Source organism: Dermacentor andersoni, chromosome 2 (assembly GCF_023375885.2).
Source record: "Dermacentor andersoni chromosome 2, qqDerAnde1_hic_scaffold, whole genome shotgun sequence".
Taxonomy (NCBI): domain Eukaryota; kingdom Metazoa; phylum Arthropoda; class Arachnida; order Ixodida; family Ixodidae; genus Dermacentor; species Dermacentor andersoni.
The window spans coordinates 40,611,861-40,629,421 of NC_092815.1; the positions used below are offsets into that span (position 1 = coordinate 40,611,861).

The following is a 17,561-nucleotide window of genomic DNA, read 5'->3' on the forward strand; positions in this document are numbered from 1 at the left end:
CCACGCCCAGGCAACACTGGCCTGCTACATCCAGTTCACGAAAGTTTCGGCGTTTTTTTTTTTTTTTTAAGCAAAACTTTCTTTGCCTCTTCCTTCGACTTTCCCCCTGCTGCTGCTGCTGCTGTCCGGCACAGGGCACCTGTATATAGATGACAGGCGCGAGTAAGAGCGTTTTCACCCCACTGCGTCGAATGTGCAGAATACCCTCTGGAGCTCCCTGGTCGTTGCCACATTAGTCGCTTGCCAGCTGTAATTATCCGTGACTACCCTCAGAAGCATTGCAGAAACTGCAGTGCTTCTGCTTCACATCACTTCCCTTTCTACTAACCTGCCAGGCTGCTGTCCAGCACCAGGTGTATATAGATTACAGGCGCGAGTAAGAGCGTTTTCACCCCACTATGTCAAATGCGCACAATACCTTCTGGAGCTCCCTGGTCGTTGCCACATTAGCCGCTTGACAGCTGTAATTATCCGTGACTACCCTCAGAAGCACTGCAAAAACTTCAGCGCTTCCGCTTCACTTCACTTCCCTTTCTACTAACTTGCCAGGCTGCTGTCCAGCACCAGGTGTATATAGATGACAGGGGCGAGTAAGAGCGTTTTCACCCCACTGTGTCAAATGCGCACAATACCCTCTGGAGCTCCCTGGTGGTTGCCACATTAGCCGCTTGACAGCTGTAATTACCTGTGACTACCCTCAGAAGCATTGCAGAAACTGCAGCGCTTGCACTTTGCCCTTTCGACTAACGTGTCAGGCCAGAGGGGACGCAGATAGAACTGGAGAGGAGAAAAGGAGAAGGAGAGGGAGGAGAAGAGGCAGTTCCCATACAAGAGAGGGGGGAGGTGACGTGAGAAGGCAAGGAAACCCCGCTATTATCAACAGTGGTTGTGGGGACATAGGATAAGCTTGAGTTCAAGGTACCGTACAGTATGTTGCTATTTCTGAAAAATAAACTCCATGCAAATACGTCAAGCGGGCAACTTAAACAGGGTGTGTAGAAACAGAGCCGCATTAATTATAGCACACCGTAGGGTCCAGAAGACACTACGGAAGCAGTCGACCATCAAATCAACACTTCCGTGCCCGCCGCGTCAGCTTTGCGGTTATGGCATTGCTAGAGATCGTGGATTTGACCCCAATCGCGGCAGTCGCATTTTGACAGGGGAAAAATAGAAAACGCGCGTTCACTTAGATTTCAGGACTCATTAAAGAACATCACGGTGTCAAAATTAATCCGGAGTACACCACTACGGCGTGCCTCATAATTCGAGCGTGCTTTTGGCACGTACAGCCCCATAATCCGATTAAAGTTTAATACTTCTGCCACAATGCGATGTGCCATGTGAGGCAATGACAACGCTCAACCCTCTCATAGGTTATAAAATATCGTGCAGAACAACGCCTCAAGCAAACACCTCTCCCAGTGTATTCTGTGTACTATGCAGACAAACAGCAGTGGTGCAAGCAAGGTAATATTTAACATCAACTCACCACTCTCATGTTAGCCTAAACGTTGAAGAAATTAAGCATTAGCCGTCAACATCACCGCTAATTATTGTCAATCAAAGCATCTAGCAGGAAAGCATCGCTTACATGGATTCCCACAGTGCGTGGGATCTGCATATTTTTTTTCTCTCTCTTTTTATTTTCTTGTAAGTGCGCCTCGTTAGCGATGCCGCAACTCGCCACATGCCGTTTGCAGTTCGCAGACCGCCGGCCAACAGCGGTCTTGCTGGCAAACAGCGAGATCTGCCTGTCACACAGTACAGATCTCCCTGCAGCACTGCAGCGTGGCCACTCAGCAACAGAGGAGTGATTGCAGCTATGTTCTGGCGTCCCAGCAACCTCGCCGCTGCTGATTGCTCGCCACCAATATTGTCGCTAGGCCTTTTCCAGTTCACTTCAAATCTATAGCAGACGGCACTTCAGAATGAACCGCCGACGCTCTCAAGCAGCAATGTTTTGTTACTGCTGTTGCCGCTTTGCCCCCTCATTGCAATAATTTCACACAAAGAAAAAAACATGCTGATATTTACGGTGCCGCCAGCTGCGATGCGAGCATGGCCGAGCCACGGTTCAATGTTTCTGTCGGTAGCCGTGCACTGCAGCTGGGCTTGAGTTGTATCGGAACTCTCATTAGTGCTAAACGTTTGACCAAGGACTTCAAGTGGAATGCTGTGAACTAACTCTTGCGACCGACTTGGAGGAGTCTTTCGGTGGTTTTGAGAGTGAACAGCACTAACAAATCTTTGGCTTAATAAAGCTCATGTTAAATAGAATTTTAAATCTGTGCCCTCTGCATTTTTTTTTTTACTTTTGTTGTAGCCATTTTGAATTTTGGTGCTGTTCCGGAATAGTGCCCCCCCCCCCCCCTGCCACTTTGCCGGTAACTTTGACTTGCTTGGAGGGGGGAGGGGGAGGAGAGCTTGCTTGGAATTTGCTTGGTAATCCATAGAATGATATCACTATTAACTTATGTCACCTCGTGAATCACCTACCATAAATTTCTTTTTTTTTTTATCCTTCAAAACACAAGCAAAGTTAGACATAGTTATCGGACTGGACAGCGGCTTTCTGTCTCTTTTCATTTCTACCAGTGCACTGGAAGCTACACTGGGAGCAAGGCCTCGGTGGCCCCTCCCAAAGGTTGAAAGTTAGACGGCTCGTGGCGGCACCCCATGGCGGCTGCAGTATCTACGTTGTGCTTTTCTTCTTGGAAGGCCATGCACAGCAGATGCAGTAACACACAACTGTTGTGTTTAGACCGGCAGTTCAAAGATGAAAATGGTTTTCCTTTTTTTTCTTCTTCTTTTGTTTGAAATCTCATAAATATGTATTTTTCATTTGTTTAACTCAAATGAGCAATAATTGTATTACTGAAAATGTTCTTTTCGTTCTTTTTCGTTTTTTTTTAAAGGCGAGGGTAAATGCCTCAGGGCATACAGGGGTATGGGATGCGGGCGAATTACGAAACCAGACTTGTGGTTCCAGCTGCTTGTGACGACGCTGCACGATGACACTGAAGAAGCGAGAGCAAGCGATCTTGCACTGCTTTTGAGACAAGATTGTAAATTCCCTCCTGCACGCAGTGCAATAATATTTGGCTAACATGTTCACAGAAACAGACTGGCAATATTTTCTTACTATGTTCAAGAAGTGTTTCATGGCCCCTTTAAGTGGCGCTGGCTAACACTCCCATCGCAAAACGGCCGCAGTTTGCACGAGCAATCGGTATGCAGAGCGAGCAACACTCAAAGCACCCTGCTCATCTTCCCCCCATGACAGGCATGTACTGCCTTCTATATTCAATGTCTCTTTGTTTCACAGCATTTGCCAAAACAGTGCCATCTCAATTTTGTCAGCATTCTGTCCGACAATGCGACAAGACAGCGAGTCTCCGTAGGAAGTAGACCTACAGGCATGTGGCGTAGGGCAGCATTTCATATAACAAATGTGGTGGCAGATGGGAGTTCGATGTACGCATAGTACATTGCTATACCTTTGGGTGGGATTTTCAACGGGATCCCACAACCGTGTTATATAGACAATAATATGACAAATTCAAGTTTAATATATCTGTGATTGACTGTTTTCACCTTCATGCGTGCATTTTTGTTTGTTTCCTGCTCACTGTGCTCGGTGTTGCCATGGTAGTTGTCACTTTCGTGCTAATGGCAGACACCACGAACACCTTGTTACAGCATGCTGCATTGCTTTTGATGCTTGACAGTTAGGGTTCCAATTCAGATTCCTCAAGTTCTAATACAACTGGCAAATGACACTGGCAGTGAATAGAGAAAGTGGACGACAATACGCAGCGTATCCTGGGTAACCCTGAATCCGGCAGATAACTTTCACCTCCTCTCGCACACTACGTGCTTCGGCGGCATGGGTTGTGTTCCAATCACGGATTTGGAGGCATCGCTCTGGGCCAGAAAGAAGCACTCGCTCGAGGAGTCTGTTGACTGCTCCGACTCCATCATTTGAATTCACCATTAGTGACTACGGAGTTGCGCTGCTTTCCTCAAGGTCGTGTGTTCAATCCTGTCAACAGCGGCCACAATTTGATGGGGGCGAAATGCACAAACGCTGGCGCTTGCGTTTAGGTGCACATTAAAATGTGGTCACAATTAGGGTTGCGCGAATACCACATATAGATTTCGAATAAGATATTGAATCGACTCAAGAAATAAAAAGACGAATATTGAATCAAATATTGAATATAAAAAAACTCATAAAATATAATGCTTGAAGATTTTGGGCAAGAAAACACGGCGCTGCACATGACTGCGAGACTCCTAGAATTGCATAACAAGAATGTAGCAAGCTATCACTAACTTAGGTACATATAAATCAAGCTATACAGTTATGCAGTTTACCATTAATAAAGGGAACTCTAAATCAGTATGCCAGCACTGATATCAGCCCAGTTCTAGTAAACGAACGTCTGGAAAATGTTTTTTTTTTTATCAATAGAATTTCCATTGAACAGAACCAAGTGATTTTTTCCCTCTGAAACTTATGAATTAGCGACACTCATTTGTAGTGAATACCAATGAGGTAATCAGTAATTTACTGCATAAAAAGCTTTCTTTTCCAGTATTTCTCCAGAATACAGAAGGGCTGTCCCAACTTAATGGCAGGTAGGTTATCGTAAGGGCAATATGCATGACAGACAAAATGAACGAATCACATGAAAGACAGAAAGATGAATCACATGACTCAATCATCACTCCCACACATACAGTGCCGACGGTAAAGAGCAGGTGCCGTCTGCGTAGTTTCACTGTCAGGAGGTTTGGCACATGATTTGGCACCAGTCAAAGATTCTGAAATCTAGAGGGCCATGGCAAGTTTGCGCAGTCTATGGGGCTAGTGACAGTGCCGTGCTTCTGTCCGTATAATCACACATGTCCAATTTATCGGTCTTGCGAATAAGTGGAACGACTGATACAGAAATGGAAATTATGGCGTTATCTAACAAAAATATGCCCTGCCAACAGTGCATGGTACTTAAGTTGAAATTCTGATCACCATTACATAACGGCAGTGTCCCAAGAAAACGAATTGAGCACACCTGAAAAATTAACCAGGAACTTAGCATACCGTAAATGCTGCCAATACAAAAAATTGTGCAGATCCTACACACTGTGGGAATCAATGTTATGCAAAGCATTTTGCAAGTATCTTGCTATCCAGCATTGTTTGGGGTTCCACAAACCATTACCAGGCAAACAAATGTGTTTGTGTAAACTGAGTAGTTGAGGTCGCGAGAGTACATGCGTATGATGACAGCAGCAGGATGACGACCATGTCGAAGACAATTGTATGGCAGCAAAGGCTTGACATCTATGCCAGCCGTTCAACACAAGCTTACGACATGATGATTATTGGGTTCTGGATGGGTAGTGCGAGTGCAAGCGAGAGAAGCACAGATTGTGAAGTCACAACTATGTGTTATACAATCGTACATACCGTACTTATTCGAATCTAGCCGATAGTTTTTTTCAAATAATCATATTCCAAACTCTAGGCTATGTTTAGATTTGAGGATTTAAAGAAAAGCTCCAGTTTTTCATTGAAACTGCTAAATATGGTGCATAGCTAGCGCCATCTAGAAAAGTCAGTATTGCAGCCGCTACTAGTCGTGCCAAAAGCCAACCGTACACAAGCGAGGTCGCCATTTTGACCTGTGTCATGTCGGCCATATCGGTGTGCGGCGTGGTGTTATTGCGATGGTACCAAGCAGGAGATGCCACTACAGTGCCGCTTTCAAGCGACAAGTTGTGATAGCCGCAGAGGCATCGTCAAAGCTTCAAGCTGGGTGGGACTTCGGCGTCGACGAGAAAAACGTCAGTCATTGAAGGGGACAATGACAGCAGCCTTTTGCATGCGCCGCAACGAGGATGGCATTTGGTGAACCAAAGAAAGGCTGTCACCACGAAGTGGAGACAGTTTTGGCCGACTTTGTTCGGACGCAGAGAGCAGCTGCCCTTCCAGTGACAACAGAAGTGCTCCAAGCGAAAGCTAGGGAACTTTTGAGGGAGCAAGGCCTAACACCAAAGGATTTCAAAGCCAGCCAGGGCTGGCTTCAGAAATTCATGAAGCGCTTCGGCTTCAGCCTCTGATGTCGCACTTCAATCAACCAGAAGCTGTGAAGCGATTTCGAAGAAAAGCTGATAGCTCTTCAGCGCTACGTGCTGCGAAAGAGAGAAGCGGCAGGTTACAACCTTGGGCAAATCAGCAACGCCGACCAGACGGCTGTGTATTTTGATATGCCAGTGGCGTACACCGTGAATAAAAAGGGCTCCGAGGAGGTGAAGGTGCGCTCTGCGGGCTACGAGAAGCAGCGCGCAACTGTGATGCTGTGCTGCACAGCTGATGGACATAAACTCCCTCCTTATATGATATTTAAAAGGAAGACACTGCCTGCTCGAGAAACTTTCCCAAGAAATGTCATTGTGCGGGCAAATGAGAACGGGTGGATGACAGGTGCGATGATGGAAGAGTGGATTAAGATTGTGTGGCGACGGCGTCCAGGAGCCCTTCTGACAAAGAACTTGCTCCTTGTCATCGACTCTTACCATGGGCACTTGACCGGCAACGTAAAGGCTGCGCTCGCCCAAGCGAACACGGACCTCGCTGTCATACCGGGCGGCATAACGGGCCAGTTGCAGCCACTTGATGTCTGCATCAACAAACCTTTCAAGGATCGTCTGCGGAAATATTACACGGACTGGTTGACTGACAAAGACCACATGCTAACGGCAAAGGGCCGCATCAAACATGCATCGCTATTGCAGCTGGTGGGCTGGGTAGCTGCAGCGTGGGACAACATCCCAGGTACTTTGATCGTGCACGCCTTTAAAAAGTGCAGCATATCTAATGCGCTTGACGGTACCGAAGATAGTGCACTGTTTGAAGGTGACAGTGACAAGGAACACAGTGACGACAACGTTGAATGAGGTCGGCACATTCAGATTCAATAAATGCAGTTTGCATTTTGTGAACGCTGTCCTCGCTTTCTTTGTTCGGCCTACATTCGAGGTAATATATATATATATTTTTGGGGGGGCTTCGGACTTTAAGGGGTCGGCTTAGAATCGGGGTCGGCCTAGATTTGAGTAAATACGGTACGTTTGGCTATGTCACGTGGCGTATGCTGAAATGGCGATGGCATTTGTACTCCAGCAAAGACATGTTAAAACATGGTTAACTTGGGCCATCATGAAATTGGCAGAACGTCACACTGTTTCTACATAGCGTAAACTGGCACACATGAATAAAGTGCTGGGAAAAGTGGGCCAGTCCCAGGGATAGTGCAGTCTGACACTGTGCCTTAAAGCATGAGCTGTCACGAGGAAAGACGAGAAAGTGGCACATGGTGCACGCGCCAAGTTCTTCAAAGAGCAGGCTGCATTTCGCATGATAGAAGTATGCGTTTGATCGTAGCCTAGTGGCTTTAAAACACCTGGCTGCTGTGCTTCACAGCAGAGGCTCGACTCCATCATCGATCGCACATCATTTTCTTTTTATTAAAGCGAGGTGAGACAGGAACCTACCAACCTAACACAAACTGCCAATAACGAGGCAGAGAATGCTTCGCATTAAGAAAATACCAACAAACAACTACACCAGTCATACTCAATTTCTAGCGCCGACACCTTTTCTGCTGAGAAGCATCTTGCCATACACAGCAACTCAAGATAATAATAGTTAAAAACAGAGTGTCTGCTTACCTTTACTAGGGTACCTTTTATCTTTTGTTGCAACATAGTGAGGTGCAGGAATCTGGTCAATGGAATTAAACCTGAAACGGCTTTCAAATGCTGAAAAGAAAAGAAAAAGTATGTTTTGCACATATTCAACCAGTGCGTTTGCTACAGCTCCTTTAGAATCGAGCACGTGCAATGCTGTTTCTTGACCAGTTAATGCAGATAGCAAAATGAGCACTGGTCACTGAAATGTTGATGACTGCCCAGTTGCTCATGAAGCTTGAAACACAGAAGAAGAAAAGAAATTAAGACAACAGTAGACCTTCATTTATTCGACTACACTTAATTCATTCTGTTCCAACCCAAACTTTTGTTGTTTCGATCCCAAAATTGGCCCTTGCCAGATAATTTGAACTTGACTGGTAAGCACGCACGTGCCTGACCCCAATGGTGACCCCTGTGGCGAGCCCAATAGTGGCAGCCCCCTGTCTTGACAGCACTTACGGCACACTCAATGCCTCATCGCACATGTCAACTCCTATCAAAAACGTTTGTTTCCAGCCTGCCCCAGAAAGATTTTTAGCCAAGAACAGTAGCTCACAATAAATTCAGTATTTACCTGATTCTAATGCAAATTTATTTTCCAGGAAATTTCGTCTGAATTTCGCCTTGTGTGGTGTAATTCGATATGAAACCGAAACCGCGTTCGCAACAGCCTACCGTCAGACCAGCCTAGCCAGTGTCACCGCCATTGCCATCACAAATAGCGACCTTGGATAGCGACACAAGTACTCACATAGTATCACGATGACAACAAACTGCTTTCAGTCTGATTACAAAAGCACATTAAGCGATAAGTTGTTTTACACGTTAAGCTAGCAGCAAGTCATGTCACATGTTCTTGGCGTTCAGCAGAATTGCACACATTGAGGGACAAACTAGCGTAGTGGTTAGTCTAGGCATGGGCCACGATTCCGTTTGTGATTGTTGTGGAGCTGCTTCGATAAATGCAGAATATAATTTGAGCTATGGACCGTGCAGAGGACATATTGTAGAAAGCGATAAAGTGTTGTCTGAGAGTGATCAAGATGGACATTAACTTCATTAAGTAAATAAATTTCCATTCTGTTGTAATCAAGCAGACGTTTGTTATACTGTCCATTTGTTTTCTCCTTTTCTCGATGCCAGAATGAGAGGCATGCTACGTTTTTCTTGCTAAAACATCAGGTGCACATTTGATTGCTACGTTATTTAGATGCTCTAACGTCATTTCTACATTAGTTCTCTACTTTTAATTCATAAAAAGTGGGTACACACGTGATTTGGAGATGTGTTAATATTATAGCAAATACAGCTAAACATCAATACAACGAAGTCAGTAAAATCGGCAATTTGCTGCATTATATTGGAATTTTATTGTATAGAAATTCAACCTTTTATGCAAATAAGTACAGCCGCCGATCGATTTTTCTTACACGGAAAGGGGCCGTAGAATTTTCTAAATTATCGGGCAATCACAGAAAGCAAATTTGAGTGAGAAAACAATTCATTTCGATAAATTTGGGAGTTGGCAATGAATGATACAGTTGCATGCCACGTACGTTGGCGATATCTTCTCGGCACTACGAATTAAGTGAAGCCAGCCATGTTCGCGTGCCCTCAGCCACTACGGTTGACAGTGTTGCCCACACTGGGACGACGCTATTGGGAAAAGCGCCAGCAGTGGGGAGTGAATGCTTCATCTGCATCTCGCTCCAACGTGTCACCGAAACTCGAGACTACGCAACCACCACTACTAAGCACGCAGTAAGTCAGCTTAGATGGTGCCACGTTGTCTCGGCACGGACACTCTGCATGCGCGGCAGATTGCCTCCAAAGCGGGGTGCGCAGCTGCGTATGCACTTAGCCGCACTTACAGCCGTGCGCAGCCATGGTTGAGACATGCATCAACTTGCCCCCCCACTCTGCATCCTGCCCGCTTGATTGTGTTACTGCGTGCTCGCTCCCCTCCTCCTCTTTCTCTTTGCTCACGTGGAGAGGCACCACTCGTGAAGCCACCATATTTCTTGTCTCACCCTGGTACATTTTCGGTTGCGCCTAAAGCACACAAGTGTGCGAGGCGCAACAAGATCTTATTGCACTTGTACTTTATATGAAACATGGCATGGCTCCACTTTGGCAGCCGCTCTTGTCGCATGTGCGTGACTTGAGAGGTGCATTTGCAAGCAGTCGCTTGAGATTCAATCACGTGACCATCTGCGTCCGTGGAAGTTTGCATATGTCTCAGCATTCCTTTGCGGCGGCAGTAAAATTTCGTTATGTTGAAATCTCATACAAACACACTTTGTTATATCGAGGTTCTAAATACATGGTGTTCTATGGACAAGAGGTTATGAAAAGTTAAATACTTCATTATATAGAGCATTTCGTTGTACTGAGGTTCGTTATATTGAGGTTTAACTGTATTGCTGAATAAATGAGTGTGTATCGGATTTCTTTTTTCTGCCTCTTGTGTTGCTCAACTCGCCTGATATTTAGACCGACTCGTCGGTCCTGACAGGGTCACATTAATGCAAGTCGACTATATTTGATTTCTGAACTAAAGTATGCTACCGCAGAAGCTGTGGCCGCTGATGCCATATGAACAGTGAAAGTAATCACAAAGAGGATTGCAAGTACAGTCAACTTCCGTTAATTCAACCTTGATAGGAGTGACAAAATTTATTGAATTAAACCAGACACAGAAAAAACGCCAAGACACACTCTCGATTCATTTGGCAGTATTTGCCCAATTGTAACACAGCCTGAAGCAAACATGCCTGCTTTCTGTATGTACAAAGTAGAAAACTAACATAGAAATAACATTAAAGTTCCTAAACGAAGTAGGTATCCGATGTGCACCCTATTTTTTAGTATGAGAAATGAGCAAGGATCTAATATGTTGCACAATGGCAGCCAGTGGTTTCCTAAAATCAACTCTGCCAAACAGTTTTTTCAAGTCAGGTTAACTTCAATACAATCATGTTATGCGGTAAAGCATATGAACACCGTGAAAAAGATTTTGGTTTGATATCTGATTGCACCGCCCAAGCAATTTTCGAACTATTTTCTTGGGAAAGAAAAGGTGCACATTAGAATCAAGTAAATACTACAATCAGACATTGTGAGCTATCGTTATTCCTTGAAAATTTTCCTGGGGCAGGTCGAAAATAGGTGTTTTCGATAGACAAATCATGTTCAACAATTTCACTGTCCCCTAAGCTCTGCCAAAACATGCTGCCACTAAAAGGGTTGCTGCTGGGGTCACCATAGGAGTTGCGCACATGTATGCTGACTGGTCAGATTCGAATCATACGGCAAAGGCCAAATCTAGGATCAAAGTAATGAAAGTTTGGCCCCATAGAAATGCATGAGGGCTCGCCAAGACTTGCATTTGGTGCAGCTGGTGATGCGTTACAGAACCACAAACGATACTGGATAGCCAGCTACTTGCAAAATCCTTCACAAAACATTGGTTTCCACAGTGAGTGGGATCTACACAATTTTTTGGTCCCTCCATGCTGTTTCCTTGACTTCAATGAGCAAGGTCTGGCATGGTGGACTTGTGCTACACTTCGATGGCAATTGTAAAATAGGGATTGCAGTTTATAAGGTGGTCACACTCCAGACACTCCACTTATAAGGTGGTCAACTCCACAAACAATATGGCACAGCCTTTGCATTCACCTGAAGAGGAGGCCGAAGCAGGGTTCCTGACCGAGGAGCTCCTCTGTGGGGGTGTGGGTGATGGCCGCGTGGGGGCCACCATGGCTGTGGGCTTTGCTGTCTGGTGGGGTGGCTGGGGAGGGGCACCCCTTTGGGGCAGCTGAGGTGGTGCACTAGTAGGCAGAGGGGGTGGGATGCTGGTCGGCAAGGGAGGGGGCCCACTGCTAGGCAAAGGGGGAGGCGCACTGGTTGGCAGCGGAGGTGGCTCTCGGCCCCTTGGAGGAGGTGGTGGGCGCCCGACAGGTGCCTGACCACGCGCAGGGGGCGCAGGAGGGACCGCACGGGCCTGGTGGTCAATTGAGAAGAGAACCAGGGAGCGTCAACTAACAGCAATCACTAAGTTCAGAACCTATGCATAGAGCAAAACTCTCACCACAGCAAATGCAAGTGCCAACTCTTACGAAACCTACACATTTACTTTGCTTTCCACACTATAAAAGAAACCCAACATAATCTTTAAAATGCCAGAACCTTAATGCATGCAAATGGCGACTATTTTCTTTTCATGTGTGTTCAGTTACACAGTGCACATACTGAATGGAATTTTTTTGTTGAGAAACTTAGCATGACACAGTTTCAACTCCCAGCGTCCAGTAATGATAATTCCACAAACACAAGCAGAGAAGAAAAAGAAAGATAATTCTAAAACCAAATTTCATACAGTTCACTATTGCTCTGACAATTTTCAACTACTTTTTATAAAAACTTCGCACCAAAGCCAGCCTTCCATAGTGAACTCTTGCCGTCTTAACTACAACCTACTTGTCCAATACTTACACATATTTTTCATAATCTATGCAGGGCACGTTTCTTAAACAAGTCAGGCTAACTGCTGACACTGCTCCCTATGCCAAAACCATTACAGAGATGACCCACTAGAGCATTTTCTCCGCTTTCACTGAGTGTCAATGAGTTCAGCCTACACTGGCGTGTGCGATAATGTGACGCTCGGAGACTTTCAATCAACCTTAATTTCCAAGTTTCTTGAGCTCCAAAGTAGAGCACAGGTACTTCACTTCACAGTTGGACTTGCATGAGTAAATACAGCAGGTTTCAACCACGAAAAGCAACAAGAGCTAAGTACAATGCAAGTAAACAATTCTAACAGTTGGGTCGGTGCACTAAGCAACACATGCTTCCATAAATGCGAAAAAGCTAACAGTGAATTTCGCTATAGATTTGGAACAGGTTCAGGTCTTTTCACTAGCCACTTTACATCAACACGACTTGCGGCAGATCTCTCCTTGTTTCACTCTGAAAGCACAGAATCAACAACTGGAACGTACTGCAACTCTCAACTGCAACTGGAACTTCCATACCACTTGTATTTGCCACAAGAAAGATTCAAGCGTCACTTTATCAAATTTTCATTTAAGGAAGCTTTAAAACCATCAAAGCTTCTTACTTCCCCTGGAATGCCTTCCACATAGTCGAATATCATTACAATGAAGCCACATCCAACACGAAAATGCTTCATTTATATACAATAGTCATTATATGCATCATTGCTGATATTGGCAAAAAAAGGGGGAGGGGGGAGAGGAGAAGAAGGGCAGTCAGGTCTTCTGCCAATACTCATGGCTTGCAGATTTTGAGCAGCCTGCTGGGTGCTGATACATGGCATGGCATAGGAACAGCAATAAGTTGCGCACGCATTCTGAACAGTCACTAATGTGCAACCGTGCAATCACTGATCACACAGGATCGGCATATTGGCCTGATGGCTGTAGTCCAACCAATCCAAGCCGCTTGCCAAAATGCACATGCACATCCAGAATGTGCTATTTCAAGTTGTCCTTGCTGAACACAGTCACTAAATGATTTTTCGCACATGCATGAGATCGAACGCAGACTTGATATCTGCTACCCGCGCAGTGTTATGAGGTCTACTAGTACCAACATATTCACAGCAAGGTTTCCTTGATGACTTGTCACCACCCACTCCACTAGTTGTCAGCAAATTTTTGTTATAGCCATACTACCAAGCCATAGCAACCATAGTTGCTATTTGGTGCCTAGTTGACAGGACAGCAATTTCGTTTCTTGTCACCATGTTTGCAGAATCGTTTGCACAGATTATGTCTGAAAATTTTAGCAGTACACTCTGTAGCGTCTGAAATTTTCGTTTGGTTCTAGGAGTAGGCGGTGGTGCCGTGGGAAAGTACAAATATAGTAGAACTTCAGTGATACGATCTTGTTTCGTATGATTTTCCAGCGTCAATTTTCACAAATGCGAATGCAAAAAATGACCCAGTACAGTTACACTTATTTTAAAGTGAAGTTTTCTTTGCCTGTTCCTTCTTTTCCAATACTGCTGCTGCCTTGCATTCCACATTGTAGGGTGGTTGAGAGCTCACAGCAGGTGTGCGGGAGATGAGATAGGCGACATCAAAGATGTTTCAGTAGAGCGCGGCCACAATGCCCTCTGATGAGGCCCGGGGAATGCAACAACGCCCTTTTGGCATCGTAATTAGGCGTGACCCCCCCATAAAAGCATCGCAGGAGCTGCCACACTTGCCTCCATGCTCACATGCAACAGGAACGACAGTGGAGGTAGGGAAAATGTTAGAGAGGAAGTAGAGATTGAGGAGGCAGGAAATGGGTACAACCAGATGCCGTACTGATGCAGTCGGGAAACAGCTTATTAACCTTACCCCTCTGCGCGTGTGGCAGTTCACCTAACATGATGCGGGAGAAAGAAAATGCGTCGTCGGAAAGCATTCCTCATTTGCGCCCCCTTAAGTAAAGGAATGAGTGAATAAATGACACATCTATCTGTGTTCTGTGCACTGCATGGACAAACACAAGTAGTGCAGGCAAGCTAACGTTTAACATCACATCACGACTGTCATATGCCATCAACATCATTGCCTAATACCGTCAATGAACGCAAACAGCACAGAAAGCTTCGCTTACATCTATTCCCACAGTACGTGGGATCTGGATATTCTTTTATTGCTGAATAAGCTCCCGGAAATCACCATCTTTCAGCACCAACGTTCGGTATATCACCAAAGTGCAATTGTATGATGCGTTTTCCGGCCGCTAGATCTCGTGTAAACAAGAAATGGTTAGAGGCACACATGATCAAGAACAGTAGGAACCCACGATGGCAGCTTCTCCACACTAATTGTCTGCCCATGTCACGTGAAAATGCCACCACACTTGGTTTCCTATTCTGATACCAGCAAACCTGCTCACGGATCATCGCATCTGGCCCTTAACAGTTATCACCGCTAACCAATTGCGATAGGCATCTTCACTTAACTGCTTCACAGCACGTACGTGTGGCATTGAAAAAACATAATGCATGCTTTTAATAGGCAGTAACCCAAACGCGCCGCTGTTCCTTGATGCAGGCAGTGTCAAGTGAGCATCACCTTTTGCTCTGAAGGCATTGTGGCATCGTGTTCCAGTGTTGCCAACCAACTCAATTTCGTTTTGGTTTCCCATTGCCATCTTAAAATGACAATGCATGTCTCGGGTCGCTCAGGCCCCACGAGCTTGATGGGCATCGGCGTCTTGTGTCACACCGATTTTCGCCAAGTGGGCACATCAAAACTACCTGCTAAAATGCTCCGTCCAAAGAAGCTGCTGGCGCATGCCGAATTGGAGGAGCACGAATGTAAGCTTGCTGAAACCACAAAAATGTCAACGCACATCTCTGACCATACCAAATTTACGCATAAGATCTTGGGTTGCTCGGGTCCCATGAGCTCAATGCGTGTTAGCATATCGTGCCGCAACGATTTTTGCCGAGTGAGCACATCAACATGTCCCGGCAAAATGCTTCGCCAAATGAAGCTGCTGACCCAGGCAGAATTCAAGCAATGTGAACGTAAGCATGCCGAAACCACAAAAACATCAACGCACGTCTCAGGCCGCACCAGATTGGCGCAACGCTTCGCGTAACGTAAATGTCAATTACGGTAGAGTCTGCCGAATCTTTTACTGACTTTGGATCCCATGTTTTCCCGGTTAGTACGTTTTTCTTGCATTCTTTTTCCAAAATGTGTGAATGAGGTTCTACTGTAAACACACTGGTAAAAAAATCAGAAGGGGGTTAACCGAGGGGCCCGATTTTTTTTTAGTCATATCATGAGAAGCCAACAAACACTGACATCAAGGACAACATAGGGGAAATTACTTGTGCTTAATAAATGAAGTAAGGTAACGATAAATTAATGGAAATTAAACTGGATGAAAAAACAACTTGCCGCAGGTGGGAACTGAACCCACAACTTTCGCATTTCGCGTGCGATGCTCTACCAATTGAGCTACCACGGCGGCGTTTCCCCATCCACTTTCTTGGGTATTTATGTGATGTGTACTAGTAGAACCCTGGGAGTGTTAGCCAGCGCCACCACTCACAGACCTTGGTGGCGGATGTGGAACGTCTTTTTTTGCTGCAGGCGTCACGAGAACGTGATCTTTTTTGGGTGAAGGCAACTGGTCAATAAACCCACATATGCTACCTGAAGGCATCAATGCTGCCGGATTCGAGACCCTCGTTATGTAATAAACGAGAAGAAAGGGGGTTAACCGAGGGGCCCGATATTTTTTTAGTCATATCATCAGAAGCCAACAAACACACCTTAATTTATCGTTACCTTATTTCATTTATTAAGCACAAATAATTTCCCCTATGTTGTCCTTGGTGTCAGAGTTTGTTGGCTTCTCATGATATGGTAAAAAAATCAGGCATTTGAAAAACCAGTTTCAATTTAACGAAGGCTCTGCACATGGCACTTGCTCTTTGACAGCCTTGGCAAGGACATATGCCATTGCCAGCTCAGCATATTGCTGACACCCGTTCTGGATGCATTTAATTCATAGTCATGGAAATGGTCAGGAAAAAAGTGGCAGAAGACGTGAACTTGTGGGAGCTTACGGGGGAACTGCACCAATCGGTGGATTTGGTGGACTCTTGATGTGAACAAATGATGATTGTGGGTATAATGACGTAATAAAGGCAGCATGGGACAACTATGCTTTTGAGCGCTTCACACACATTCACATCGGAGTGCCAACACTAGACCGGTGCCTTTACAGACAAGTGCCAATATTTAACACGATAGCGCTAAGGGTCCCGTGTCGCAGAAAATCCAACGTCCAGCATCAGACATCGCTTTGGCAAAAAGAATTTCATGCCAAATTCCAAACCAGGCATGCCCAACCACTCTTCTAACCACCAAAGTTGGTCATAGCTTGCCTTTCACTCCTTACAAAGTTATTCCTTGGAATTTTGAGAACAGCAGCCCACAAACAAATGTAATGGGAAAAAAATACAGACAGCGCACATCTTTTATGTTTGCTCTTCTCAGACTGAAATATTAAAAGTGCGAAACAATAACAGGAGATTTCTATGAGAAAGCCTGCCTTCGTGCATAGCGTTTGCCAGTGTTTCCCGGTAAACATTATGGTTACATAAGCTGCAGTTGCGGGGAAGCATGAAAAGAAGCAGTCAGGGGTCTTTGAATGCTATCGCGTTCCACTCTAAAAGGTGAAGCTTAAGTGTCGTGCGAATTTTTGTCTCAGCTAAGAGAAAAACACAATACAAATACTTATATGGAACGGCCAGTCATTTAGTGTCACTATATTCAAATAACAGGACAAACGAATTGAGGTTAAAGCATATGAGGTTGTTTTCCCATAAATGTGCTGTTTCTGCAGGATCGCCACACATCTGTGCTAGTAAGTTGTCTCAATAACACAATTTAGAAAGTGGCAGTATTCGCTGAAGCCTCACTGTCTCTGAACCTCTTGCCGTTTGGTGATACAAACCAAAGTATTTTCAGAAGTTAGCAATTGAATGACTGGCCAAACTAGCTGGACCCAATCCGACTGAGTTTACCGCCACAAAGCTAAACCTGAGCTATAGATGAGGCGAAGTGAATGTGCGTGCCAAATTAAACACACTACATTACTGAACTGAGTGACACTATGTTTAATACAGCCTATGACCGAATTTTCGGATATGGTTGATAATTTGGACAACTAACCCCATAGCACCAATGTATATTTTGGAAGCTAAAAACTTTCGTTTACCTATTTTCTGGACTTTATGCCGTGGACGCAGG

At 45.1% G+C, this 17,561-nt stretch overlaps 1 protein-coding gene across 3 annotated transcripts in view; it reads right to left on the reverse strand.

Moving 5' to 3' along the window:
• LOC126542407 (uncharacterized) overlaps positions 1 to 17,561 on the reverse strand; it is a 42,648-nt gene that overhangs the window by 12,216 nt on the left and 12,871 nt on the right. For all 3 annotated transcript variants that reach the window (XM_050189466.3, XM_055077229.2, XM_055077230.2), the window contains exons 5-6: positions 11,443 to 11,767; positions 7,741 to 7,830 (exon numbers count right to left, since the gene is read on the reverse strand). In XM_050189466.3, coding sequence (XP_050045423.1) covers positions 7,741 to 7,830; positions 11,443 to 11,767 — 415 coding nt within the window. The remainder of the gene's footprint in view (positions 1 to 7,740; positions 7,831 to 11,442; positions 11,768 to 17,561) is intronic.